General features: G+C 35.3%; 1 protein-coding gene and 1 pseudogene across 3 annotated transcripts in view; one reads left to right on the top strand and one right to left on the bottom strand.

Annotated features, from left to right (window-relative positions):
* Positions 1–828: 828 nt before the first annotated feature.
* Positions 829–5589, bottom strand: LOC106634911 (ras-related protein Rap-1b-like; annotated as a pseudogene).
* Positions 5590–7719: 2130 nt separating this feature from the next.
* ROS1 (ROS proto-oncogene 1, receptor tyrosine kinase) overlaps positions 7720–13429 on the top strand; it is a 138744-nt gene continuing 133034 nt past the window's right edge. For all 3 annotated transcript variants that reach the window (XM_063605435.1, XM_034962754.3, XM_034962753.3), the window contains exon 1: positions 7720–8131. In XM_063605435.1, the coding sequence (XP_063461505.1) occupies positions 8009–8131 (123 nt within the window). In that variant the 5' untranslated portion in view covers positions 7720–8008. The remainder of the gene's footprint in view (positions 8132–13429) is intronic.

Genomic DNA, 13429 nt, shown 5'->3' with positions numbered 1-13429 from the left:
CCCTTGAGGAGACCACCAGTTGCATGTAAACTATGACCCTCTACCCCAATGTTGGCTTACTATACAGGCAATCTTTGTCTTGCATGCTCATGCATAAAAATGTGTAAGCTGGCCAGGCGCAGTGGCTCACGACTGTAATCCTAGCACTTTGGGAGGCCAAGGTGGGCGGATCACCTGAGGTTGGGAGTTCAAGATCAGCCTGGCCAAAATGGAGAAACCCTGTCTCTACTAAAAATACAAAATTAGCCGGGTGTGGTGGCACAAGCCTGTAATCCCAGCTACTCGGGAGGCTGAGGCAGGAGAATTGCTTGAACCCTGGAGGTGGAGGTTGTGGTGAGCCGAGATCGTACCATTGCACTCCAGCCTGGGCAACAGAGTGAGACTCCGTCTCAAAAAAAAAAAAAAAATTGTTTGAAAATATCCACTTCTTGTTGTAGACTCTTACTGTACACACAACTATAAACATTTTTCCTATTTAAACGAAAAAGGAAAAATATAATAAGAGATTTGAAAAGTCTGGACATTTCTTTCCCAACAGATATTAAAGGCAACATCTTCAAAATAAGATATTATACTGAAAGGACTATTATATTTTAAAGACAAGATCACTGCTTCATAGTTTCTCTTTAAAAAATTTAAAAAAACTATCTAGCTGTGTTAATCAAAATGCATATTTTGTACAATGATAATGATCTTGAATTTTTTTAAAAAAATTATGATAAGCTACAAGTACCAACAAAACAAAAGTATCTGGAGTAGTCTGTATAGGATCTCTTTGGACTTTCTTTTATTATGCTGAAATAGTGGTGCTTTTACAATTTGCATTATTGTACTCTCCAATACAAAGCATGGGGCTTGTTCAAGTATACAGTACACCATTTTCATACATGTACAACATCGGTGGATGAAGAATGTCTCTTAGCAGTAATACTGGATGTAGCCTCTGGTTTTACCAGCTGCATACTCTAGGACTATTAGATAAGTAAAAATCTCTCTTGTGATACTGGGAAGTTATTAGAATGTGCAAACTGATATGGTATCTTTCATCTCTCTCTTAAAGGGTATCACCACAGGAGAGTCCACTTAAGCCTTTGGTAGGTTTAACAAAGTTGGAATTGCTCAGGCACTGTTGAATTGGGCAACATTCTTCAGACCTGGCTCAGAGCTACAGTGCATTTAGTATATTAAAGCAGCTGACATGATGACTTTTTGCAAGCCTTCCCAGGCACTGGAGTTTTTCTGTTAATTGCCACACTAGGTCATAAAAGTCTCATTAACTTTTTTTTTTTTTTTTGAGACAGAGTTTCACTCTTTTTGCCCAGGCTGGAAAACAATGGCGTGATCTCAGCTCACTGCAACCTCTGCCTCCTGGGTTCAAGTGATGCTCCTGCCTCAGCCTCCAGAGTAGCTAGGATTACAGGCATGTGCCACCACGCCTGGCTAATTTTTTATTTTTAGTAGAAACAGGGTTTCATCATGTTGGCCTGGCTGGTCTCAAACTCCTGACCTAAGGTGATCCACCCTCCTCGGCCTCCCAAAATGCTGAGATTACGGGCATGAGCCACCATGCCTGGCCTTATTAAGATTTATTTTTTATTTTGCAGAAGATTCTAAGAATGCACAGTTGTTCCATTGTCTTGCTAGATTTTGACCTTGTTCCTTCCCTACAACTCTTTTATCTTCCAAGTCACACTTATTACCAACAATCACTGGGACAATATCAGTGTCTTTAACTTAAAGAATCTGTTCTCTCAGATCTTGTAAATCATAAAATGTGGACTGTGCTGGGATGGTATATGCTAATACCAAGCCTTGTCCATTTTTTACGTACAAACCCTTTATTGCTGTAAATTGTTCTGTTCCTGCAGTATCCAATATGTCAAGCATACAGAGTTGTGCATCTATTTCCACTTGCTTTCTGTAATATCTTTTATTGTAGGACCATGTTTTTCAACAAAATTCTTTGTACAAATTGTACAGTCAAAGCAGAATTTCCAACAGCTCCTGAGCCAAGAATGACTAATTTATACTCAAGCATGATACAAATTTTTTAAAACCTAGTACCTCTCATGCTGTCACCAGGTCACTGCAGTCAGTGTTGCTCTGTGCTTTCTCTGAGTTGCTACTCCTGGTGCTATGGTGGTCTTGCCTCTGCCACTGCCACTCTGGCTGGTTTATATGCCTGAATAATGAGTTTTAAAATCATATTTGCATGCGTCATGGTAACTTCACATTAAAAAACATACAATGAATGCACAAAAAAATAAAAAGCAAGAAACTAAATCATATCACCAGAGAAAATAATCTTCACTAGAGGAAGACAAGAATGAAAGAAAGAAGACCAAAAAACAATACGAAAAAAACAAAATGACAGGTGTAAGTCCTTACTTGTCCATAATAACCTTAAATGTCAATGGGCTAAACTCTCCAATCAAAAGACATAGACTGGCTGAATGGATGAAAAAAAAAAAAAAAACAGTTGATCTTCTGTCTACAAGAAACACACTTCACCTATAAAGATACACAGAGATGGAAAATAAAGGATTGTAAAAAAATATTCCATGCCAAGTGCAGGAGTAGCTATACTTATATCAGACAAAATAGAATTCAAGACGAAAGCAATAAGAGAAGTAGGTCACTATATAATGATAAAGGGGGTCGGCTCAGCAAGAGGATACAACAATTTTAAATATATATTCACCCAACACTGGAGCACCCACATATATAAAAGAAATATTATTAGAGCTAAGGAGAGAGAGAGACTCTAACACAATAATAGCTGGAGACTTCCACACCTCACTTTCAGCATTGGACAGATCATTCAGACAGAAAATCAACAAAGAAACATCAGACTTAATCTGCAATATAGATCAAATGGATCTAATAGATATTTACAGAACATTTCATCCAAGGGCTGCAGAATACACTTTTTTTTTTTTTTTGAGACAGAGTCTCACTGTGTCGTCCAGGCTGGAGTGCAGTGGCGCAATCTCAGCTCACTGCAAGCTCCGCCTCCCGGGTTCACACCATTCTCCTGCCTCAGCCTCCCGAGTAGCTGGGACTACAGTCACCCACCACCATGCCCAGCTAAGTTTTTGTATTTTTAGTAGAGATGGGGTTTCACCATGTTAGCCGGGATGGTCTCGATCTCCTGACCTCGTGATCCACCCGCCTCAGGCTCCCAAAGTGCTGGGATTACAGGCATGAGCCACCGCGCCCAGCCAGAATACACATTATTTTCCTCAGCACATGAATCGTTCTTAAGGATAGGCCATATGTTAGGTCACAAAACGAACCTTAAAACATTAAAAAAAATTGAGATAATATCAAGCATCTTCTCTGACAAAAATAAAACTAGAAATTAATAACAAGAGAAATTTTGGAAACTATTCAAATACATAGAATTTAAACAATATGCTCCTGAACGATCAGTGAGCCAATGAAGAAATTAAGAAGGAAATTGAAAAATTTCTTGAAACAAATGATAATGAAAACACAATATACCAAAATCTATGGGATACAGCAAAAGCAATAGTAAGATAGAATTTTATAGCTCTAAGTATCTACATCAAAAAAAAGAGGAAAAACTTCAAATGACAATCTAATGATGCATTTTAAAGAACTAGAAAAGCAAGAGCAAACAAAATCCAGAATTAGTAGAAGAAAAGAAATAATAAAGATCAGAGCAGAACAAAATGGAAAAAACAAAAAAAAAGAAACAAAGTTTTTTTTTTTGAAAAGTTAAACAAAATGGACAAACCTTTAGCCAGTTTAAGAAAAAAAGAAAGAAGATAAAAATAAATAAAATCAGAAATGAAAAAGGAGACATTATAACTGATATCTGCGGTATTCAAAGGATCATTAGTGGCTACTCTGAGCAACTATATGCTAATAAATGGAAACATATAGAAGCAATGGACAAGTTCCTAGATACATATAACCTGCCAAGATTGAACCAGGAAGAAATCCAAAACCTGAGCAGACCAATAACAAGTAATGAGATTGAAGCTGTAATAAAAGTCTCCCAGTAAAGAAAAGCCTGAGACCTAATAGCTTCCCTGCTGAATTCTAGCAAACATTTAAAGAAAAACTAATACCAATCCTACTCAACTTATTCTGAAAAACAGAGAAGGAGGGAATACTTCCAAACTCATTCTATGAGGCCAGTACTTCCCTGATAGTGAAACCAGATAAAGATACACCAAAAAAGAAAACTACAGGCCAATCTTTGATACATATTGATGCAAAAGTCCACAACTAAATACTAGCAAATTGAATTAAACAATACATTAGAAAGATCATTCATCATGACCAAGTGGGATTTATCCCTGGGATGGAAGGATGATTCAACTTATACAAATCAATCAGTGTGCTACATCATATCAAAAGAATGAAGGATCAAAAGCATATGATCATTTTAATTGATGCTGAAAAAGCATTTGGTAAAATTCAACATCCCTTTATGATAAAAACCCTAAAAAAAAAAAAAACCGAGGACAGAAGGAACATACCTGAACATAATAAAAGCCATATATAACCTACCCACAGCTAGTATTATACTGAATGGGGAAAAACTGAAAGCCTTTCCTCTAAGGTCTGGAACATGACAAAGATACCCACTTCACCACCGTTATTCAACACAGTACTGGACATCCCAGCTAGAGCAATCAGACAAGAGAAAGATATTAAGGGCGTCCAAATTGTAAAGGAGGAAGTCAAATTATCCTTGTTTGCAGATGACATATCTTACATTCTGAGAAACCTGGAGACTCCACAGGAAAACTAGTAGAACTGATAAACGAATTTAGTAATTCAGTAGTAGCATTTCTGTATGTCAAGAGTGAACAATCTGAAAAAGAAATCAAGAAAGTAATTCCATTTACAATAGCTACAAATAAAATTAAGTATCTAGGAATTAACCAAAGAAGTGAAAGATCTGTGTAATGAAAACTATAAAACACTGATTAAAGACATTGATTAGGACACACAAAAAATGGAAAAACATTCCATGTTCATTAATTGGAAAAGTCAATATTGTTAAAATGTCCATACTCCCCAAAGCAATCTACAGATTCAATGCAATCCCTATCAAAATACTAATGACATTCTTCACAGAATAGAAAAAAACAATCCTAAGATTTATATTGAACCACAAGAGACCAAGAATAGCCAAAGCTATCCTAAGCAAAAGAACAAAACTGGAGGAATTACATTACCTGACTTCAAATTATACTACAGAGCTATAGTAACCAAAACAGCATGCTACTGGCATAAAAATAGACACACAGATCAGTGAAACAGACTAGGGAACCCAGAAACAAATCCACACACCTACAGTAAACTCATTTTTGACAAAGATGCCAAGAACATACACTGGGGAAAAGACAGTCTCTTCAATAAATGGTGTGGGGAAAACTGGATATCCATCTATAAAGGAATAAAACTAGACCCCTATCTCTCTCCGTATACAAAATTCAAATCAAAATGGACTAAAGACTTAAATCCAAGACCTCAAACCATGAAACTGCTACAAAAAACATAGGGGAAATCTCCAGGACATTGGTTGGGGTAAAAATTTCTTGAGCAATACCCAACAAGCACAGGCAACCAAAGCAAAAATGGACAAATGGGATCACATCAAGTTAAAAATCTTCTGTACAGCAAAGGATACAATTAACAAAGTAAAGAGAAAACCCACAGAATGGGAGAAAATATTTGCAAACTACCCACCAGACAAGGGATTAATAACCAGAATAAATAAAGAGCTCAAACAACTCTATAGGAAAAAAATCAAATAATCCAATCAAAGGATAGGCAAAAGATTTGAATAGACATTTCTCAAAAGACATACGAATGACAAACAGGCATATGAAAAGGTGTTTAACATCATTAATCATCAGAAAAATGCAAATCAAAACTACAATGGGATATCATCTTACCCAGTTAACATGGCTTATGTCCAAAAGACAGGCTATAACAAATGCTGGTGGCAATGTGGAGAAAAGGAAACCCTTGTATATTTTTGATGAGAATGTAAATCAATACAACCACTATGGAGAACAGTTTGGAAGTTCCTCAAAAAACTAAAAATTGAGCTACCATATGATCTAGAATTCTACTGCTGGGTATATGCCTAAAAGAAAGAAAATCAGTATATCAAAGAAATATCTGCATGTGAATGTTTATTGCAGCACTGTTTACAATAGCTAAGATTTGGAAGCAACCTAAGTATGCATCAACAGATGAATGGGTAAAGAAAATGTGGTACATATACACAATGGAGAACTATTCAGCCATATTCAGTCACCTCCAACAACATGGATGGAACTGGAGATTATTACGTTAAGTGAATTGAGCTAGGCACAGAAAGGCAAGCATTGCATATTTTCACTTATTTATGGGATCTAGAAATCAAAACAATTGAATTCATGGACAAAGAGAGTATAAGGATGGTTGCCAGAGGCTGGGAAGGGTAGTGGTGGGTGGGGTGGGGGATGGGAGATGGGGACAGTTAATGGGTACAAAAAATGTAGAAAGAATAAATAAGACCTACTACTGGATAGCACAACAGGGTGACTTCAGTCAATAATAACTGTGCATATTAAAATGACTTAGAGTGTACTTGGATTGTTTGCAACTCAGTGGATAAATGCTTGAGGGGATGGACACCCCATTCTTCATGATATGCTCATTTCACATGGCATGTCTGTTTCAAAACATCTCCTGTACCCCATAAATACATACACCTACTATGTACCCACAAAAATTAAAAAACAAACACAAATCCAATCAAAAGCCATTCAGCTCAAAACAAAACCTCATGCATGTGTTACTCATAGGGAGAACCTTGTATCATTAAGAAAAGGTTAAGTTATATTTAGTATAATTTATTTAAGAAAACAAGGAGGTTGGCCTGTTGTACCGCTGTGGCTCACGCCTGTAATCCTAGCACTTTTGTTGGCCAAGGTGGGCGGATCACGAGGTCAAGAGATCGAGACCATTCTGGGCAACATGGTGAAACCCCGTCTCTACTAAAAATACAAAAATTAGCTGGGCATGGTGGCGGGCGCCTGTAGTCTCAGCTACTCGGGAGGCTGAGGCAGAAGAATCGCTTGAACCTGGGAGGCGGAGGTTGCAGTGAGCCGGGATCATGCCACTGCACTGTAGCCTGGGCGACAGACAGAAATTCAGTCTCAAAGAAAGAAAGAAAGAGAGAGAGAGGAAGGAAGGCAGGCAGGAAGGAAGCTTGCACAATGTTTCCTTCTTAAGACAGACACTTGAACATATCTTAGGTTTCTGGTAACTAGTTTCAGCTGTCTCGATAGAACTGATAAGGCAGTATTTTAGTTAATATGTAGTAAAGTTCTGAGAGTACTCTAACCAACTTCCTTGTTTTTAACTCTCTCCCAGGGTATTTGTCTATTAATTTCAGCTTTGTTTGCTCTTAAATTTAAAAATATGTATTTGGCTTCTGAGTTCTGTTTTCTCTCTCAGTTGCATTGCTTGATTTGGGTGCCTCTATTTTTTCAATAATTCTTTATTATAATAGTGCTACTGTTTGCTAAAGCATACGTGGTCAAAACCCAATTCCCTGCAGAGCTGAAAAGAGCTCGGAGAAGTAAGGTGGTGGACGACCCACTGAAATGTTCCAGTTTCAGACTGCATGTGTCACACCCTTGCTGAAATACAATTCGTTTTCTTTAATTTCCATGTGAAGTGCTCTTCTAAGAGCTAACCTTTAGTCAGTGGGTGACTTTCTTTATGGGAGTAAAAGGAAGCTGTTATGAAATAGCTCTTATGGAACTGTTACAAGCTTTCAAGCATTCAAAGGTCTAAATGAAAAAGGCTAAGTATTATTTCAAAAGGCAAGTATATCCTAATATAGCAAAACAAACAAAACAAAATCCATCAGCTACTCCTCCAACTGAAGTGATGAAGCCCAAATAATTCATATAGCAAAATGGAGAAAATTAGACCGGCCATCTAAAAATCTGCCATTGGTGAAGTGATGAAGAACATTTACTGTCTTATTCCAAAACTTGTCAATTTTGCAACTCTTGGCTGCCTATGGATTTCTGTGGTGCAGTGTACGGTTTTAAATAGCTGCCTAAAGTCGTGTGTAACTAATCTGGTAAGTCTCACAATCTAATATTTGTCTTTGCAGGAACTGGAATATGTAGAATTCAGCTTGTTGTAACTGATAGAATTGTTTTCTCTTTATGAGGAGTTTTCTTATGAGAAGTGGTGGCAACAAGGCAAGATAGATTATTTTTTCTTAAATAAGTTAGGAGCCCTTATAATTGCAGAAGATAAAGCAGGCTATTTTATTTCTTTAGGGTACATGGTCATATATATTTTGGGCTAGAGGACTGGGTAAAGGAGGTTTAAATGGAATCAATTTTGCCAATTTTGCACACTTAAAAACTTTCTATTTAAACTTATTTATTACAAAGTCATTAGTAGTTGTCTTGAAACCTGAAATCGGTTTGGCCACAGGATAATGCCTGCTAATTCCAGCTGTGTAGGGAGCGGGATGAAAAAGGAAGCAGATACAGATGCCATGTAAAATAATATTATATTTTAAAGCAATAATTATTTGTACATTTATTTATTTGTTTGTGCATTTATTATTTTAGTTAGTGAGTTTTTTTATATGGAAATTCATGCTTTCATTCTCATTTCTGGGTGTCATCCCTTCTCTAACTATTGTACCATCTCTTTTCAGTTGTAATTTAGTTGTGCTTAAAACAGTCACTGAATTAACTTTAAAAACCAAGTACTCTATAGACAGAGAAAATGCACTCTTCCTGTCTAAAGACAAATAAAATATCATGATAGTTTGCATATGACCCTATCTATAGCCATACTTTTAAACATAATGCAAGTACTAAATATAGTATTCATTATATTATTCTAAAGTATTGGAGATAGAATTAAGTGGCAGATTAAAAAAGAAACTTGCGCTTATACACTTTTGATTTAAACTGTAGTTCAAAACACTACTTAGGTTTACCATGGTTAGTAGCATTTTTTAAAAAGTTTAGTATTTTATATAAATCTTTGCCAAAGACTTCATTGCCTTTAATATAGAATTGCATGCTTTAGTTTTTTATATTTGTAACCCAAACTTAAAAATGGAAGAATGGAACTACTAAATGTTTTGACTACTAAATGGAAAACTAAATGTTCTAAAAAAGATTTTAACTTTTTTCTAATTATAATAAGAGTATACATTTTAAATAAAATATTTATAACATAGAGAACTACAGAAGAATAAAAAACTTCTAATTCTAGCCCTAGTAATCTTTTGATTGAATTTTCTTTTAGTATTTTTCCTCATATATATATATGTATACATATATATCTATAATTTACACCCAGCTATGCAACCAGCTTTTTCATTACATTTTATTGTGAGTTTTCCCCTAGACCCTGAAATTTTTTTAGAAACAGAATCTTTATTATCTTTAGAGTATTCCATTATATGAATGTACCACCATAATTTATTTGTTAATTTCCCTGCTACTGAAACTGATTTTAGTTGTTTCCAATATTGCAGTCTCCATTTTATTTTACTGTCATTTTATTTATTCTTATCTTTTTGTGTGGGCTCCTTGCTTTCAGGGTTTGGCAGTAGGAATAGACAGTTTGTTCCTTTGTTGAGTTGCCTTCCGTTCACCACCTACAGAGAATGGCACAGCTGATGTGCGGCAACAGCAAGAGAGACACGGCCTGCCAATTTGACCAGTGAAAGTACTACATGTTCCCACATAAGGCCTGGAGGGACAAAAGTGAAGTGAACGTACAATTGAATGTAACCATGGTTCACAGGAGAGGATATACAAAGTGCTCAAATTTATTATATTTTCTGTATCATTTTTAAAAACATGGGCATTTACTCTGAAGGTCATCTATAATTTTATTGGGTGATTCTTGATATTGAGAAATGTTTTCTTAAAAAAAAAAACCACCACAAGAATGTCTTGTCCAAAAATAAAATGTTAGAATTGTGGGCCAAATTGCACGAAGCAGAGTTCTATGCTTGAGCATTGGTATTTTACATTACTTTTAGCTTAGGTTAACAGAGATCTGCATGTACTAGTTGAAAGTATTAACTGAAAAGTTTTTTTGAATTCTAGAAGCCATGTGCTGCAGAAAACAACAAACAATTAATGCTCTTCAGAACACTAGTATTGTGAGATCCTTTATGAGAAAGAAAAAAGAATTCATGGTTGAATCATTTGTGGAAGTGTATTTTGCTATGCCCTCTTTTTGTAGATTCACAGGGCACAATAACATGTTAAAAGCTTTGTTTAATCATAATTTTCCCATCTTTAGCAACAAAACCCTTTTTTAATGTTTCCATAAGTTATTGGGGGAACAGGTGCTATTTGGTTACATAAGTAAATTCTTTAGTGGTGATCTGTGAGATTTTGGTGCACCCATCAGCCATGTATACACTACACCATATTTGTAGTCTTTTATCCCTCACCCTGCTCCCACTCTTTCCCCTAAGTCCCCAAAGCCCATTGTATCATTTTTATGCCTTTGCATTCTCATAGTTTTGCTCCCACTTATCAGTGAGAACATACGATGTTTGGTTTTCCATTCCTGAATTACATCACAAACCCCCTTTTTTTTTGAATTAACAAGTCACAACAACTGAGGAACTAACATTGAGAAGGGCTCAGGAGTATCAATTCCATTCAATAAATTTCATTCAATATCAATTTATTGAATGGATTCCATTCAGTAAATTTTCCTAGGTATCTATGTATATTCAGCTCTGTGGTGGATGCAATTCGGAATACAAAAGAAGTAAATTATGTAATCAATGCCCTAAAGTAAGTTATCAAACACTGAGATATCAAGGTTTCTATCACTAGACAGTTAAAGGCTGTTACAAACATGATGTGCTTTTATAATATTAGAGGGTGATGACAATACATTTATTTTTGATTTGTATCTTAAGTTCCAAAGAAATAAACTGAAAATCAACTGAAAGACTATTAGAAATAATAGGATTTGGAAGATTTTAAAAAAATTAATGTACAGACATGAAAAATTGTCTTGTATATCAATATATAACATTAAAACAAAATAATATAATAAGATCATAATTCAGAAATTTTATAAAATATTTACAAATTAGCATAGTTTTTATTGCTACAGGAATAAACCTGTGAGTAAAACAGAATACAATCAAGAAATAAAACCATGTACATAAAGAATGTGAAATATGATAAAGATGACAATTCAAACCAATGAGTTGCTATCCATGTAGCATAAAAAATTCCTACATAACTGACAGATTCAAATAAATTTCAGGATATATTTTGTAAAAAGGTATGACTTTTGGTTAAGTGCGATGGCTCATGCCTGTAATTCCAGCACTATGGGAGGCTGAGGCGGACAGATCCCTTCAGCCCAGGAGTTTGAGACCAGCCTGGGCAACATGGTGAGACTCCTGTCTCTACAACAAATACAAAAATTAGCTAGGCGTGGTGGCATGCACCTGTAGTCCCAGCTACTTAGGAGGCTGAGGTGGGAGGATTGATTGAGCAGGGAGGTCGAGGATGCTGTCAGCTGTGATCACACCACTGTGCTCCAGCCTGGGTGACTCTGTTTCTAAGAAACAAAAACAGAAAGGTTTACTTAAATACAAACAGACAAATAAACAAAAAAAAGCAAGTGTTTACTTCATAAAAATATTAGAAGAAATTGGGGTGACTGTTTCTGTAATCTTGAAGTAGAAATGCCTTAAGAAGCCTAATTAAAAAATTTAGACTCCCTAAAAAGAAATTATCAATAAATTTGACTACTTAGAAACTTAAACTGTTATGACAACAGAATACAATAACTGCAAAGCCAAAAAGTGGAAAAAAAGTATTACACATGATAAATAATGTTTTTAAAGAAAAAATCCCTGATACACATAAAAGCATGTAAGATGAATTTAGAATATAAACAGCCACTTCAAAAAAGAAGTATAAGTGTCCATCAACTGATGAGTGGATAAAAAAATGTGATATATATACACCATGGAATACTACTCAGCCATAAAAAGGAATGAAATAATGTCTTTGCAGCAACTTGGATGGAGCTGGAGGCCATTATTCTATGGAGGCCATTATTTGGCCAGGAATAGAAAACCAAATACCGTATGTTCTCACTTATAAGTGGTAGCTAAGCTATGGGTACACAAAAGCATGCAGAGTGGTATAATGGACTTTGGAGACTCAGAAGGGGGAGGGAAGGAGAGGAGTGAGGGATGAAAAACTACATGTTGGGTACAATGTATACTACTTGGGTGACAGGTGCACTAAGATCTCAGACTTCACCACTATATAATTTATCCATGTAACCAAAAACCACTTGTACCCCAAAAGGTATTGGAAATATATATATATTTCCTATATATATATATATTCCAATATAATATATATAATTCCAATATAATATGTATTCCAATTCATATATTCCAATATAATATATAATATATATTATAAAAATGGCTAAAAAGCATGTGATAGATATTCAACCTCACAGCAACCACAGAATTGCAGAATAAAAATAAATTATCAATTTTTCTTCTATCAAATTGGCAAAGATAAAAACATTTATAGTTGGAAAAAGTACAGGTAAACTTCTATTTTCATGAATTGTTGGTTGGATGTAAATGGATAAATTTCTAGAAAAGAATGCATTATTAAATCTCAAAATTGAAAGAGAAAATATACCTCTAATCTTATACATCAAATTTATCTGAGGATATTATTGTTTAACTAACCAAAGATATGTATGCAAAAGGCTGTTAACAGCAAGTTGGGACATAATACTACTAATACATTTCTAAGTGCCTGCACTGCACTATAATAATTATTGCATTTAATTGAATCTTCACAGAAGCTTATGAATTAAGTATTATCCTACTTATGTCCCGGATATGACCACTAAGTTTAGATGGCACAGGTAACTTTGAGAATATCACATTGGGAGCAAATATCATGTGGAATTAAAATACAGATCATTCTGCTCTGTTCCATTTATTATTATTATTATTTAAAATTTTATTATTATTATACTTTAAGTTTTAGGGTACATGTGCACAACGTGCAGGTTTGTTACATATGTATACATGTGCCATGTTGGTGTGCTGCACCCATTAACTCGTCATTTAGCATTAGGTATATCTCCTAATACTATCCCTCCCCCCTCCCCCCACCCCACAACATTTATTAGGGTAGGAAGTAAAGAATGAGATTAGTTCTGGCTGAGGTGGGCAGAATAGAAAAGCTTATGTCAAGAAGTGGGTATTAGGTTAAGAAAGTTTGAGATCTGGGACTGAATTTGACTATTGGAAGCAGATAATTGGAGTAGTTGGAGCTAAGGCAAACCAGCGGGGATCCTAATGTTCAAAATGAAAAAT

This window comes from Pan paniscus, chromosome 5 (assembly GCF_029289425.2).
Source record: "Pan paniscus chromosome 5, NHGRI_mPanPan1-v2.0_pri, whole genome shotgun sequence".
NCBI classification, from domain to species: Eukaryota; Metazoa; Chordata; class Mammalia; order Primates; family Hominidae; genus Pan; species Pan paniscus.
Note: the sequence above shows the minus strand (reverse complement) of the source record. Positions and strands in the feature narration are given on the sequence as shown.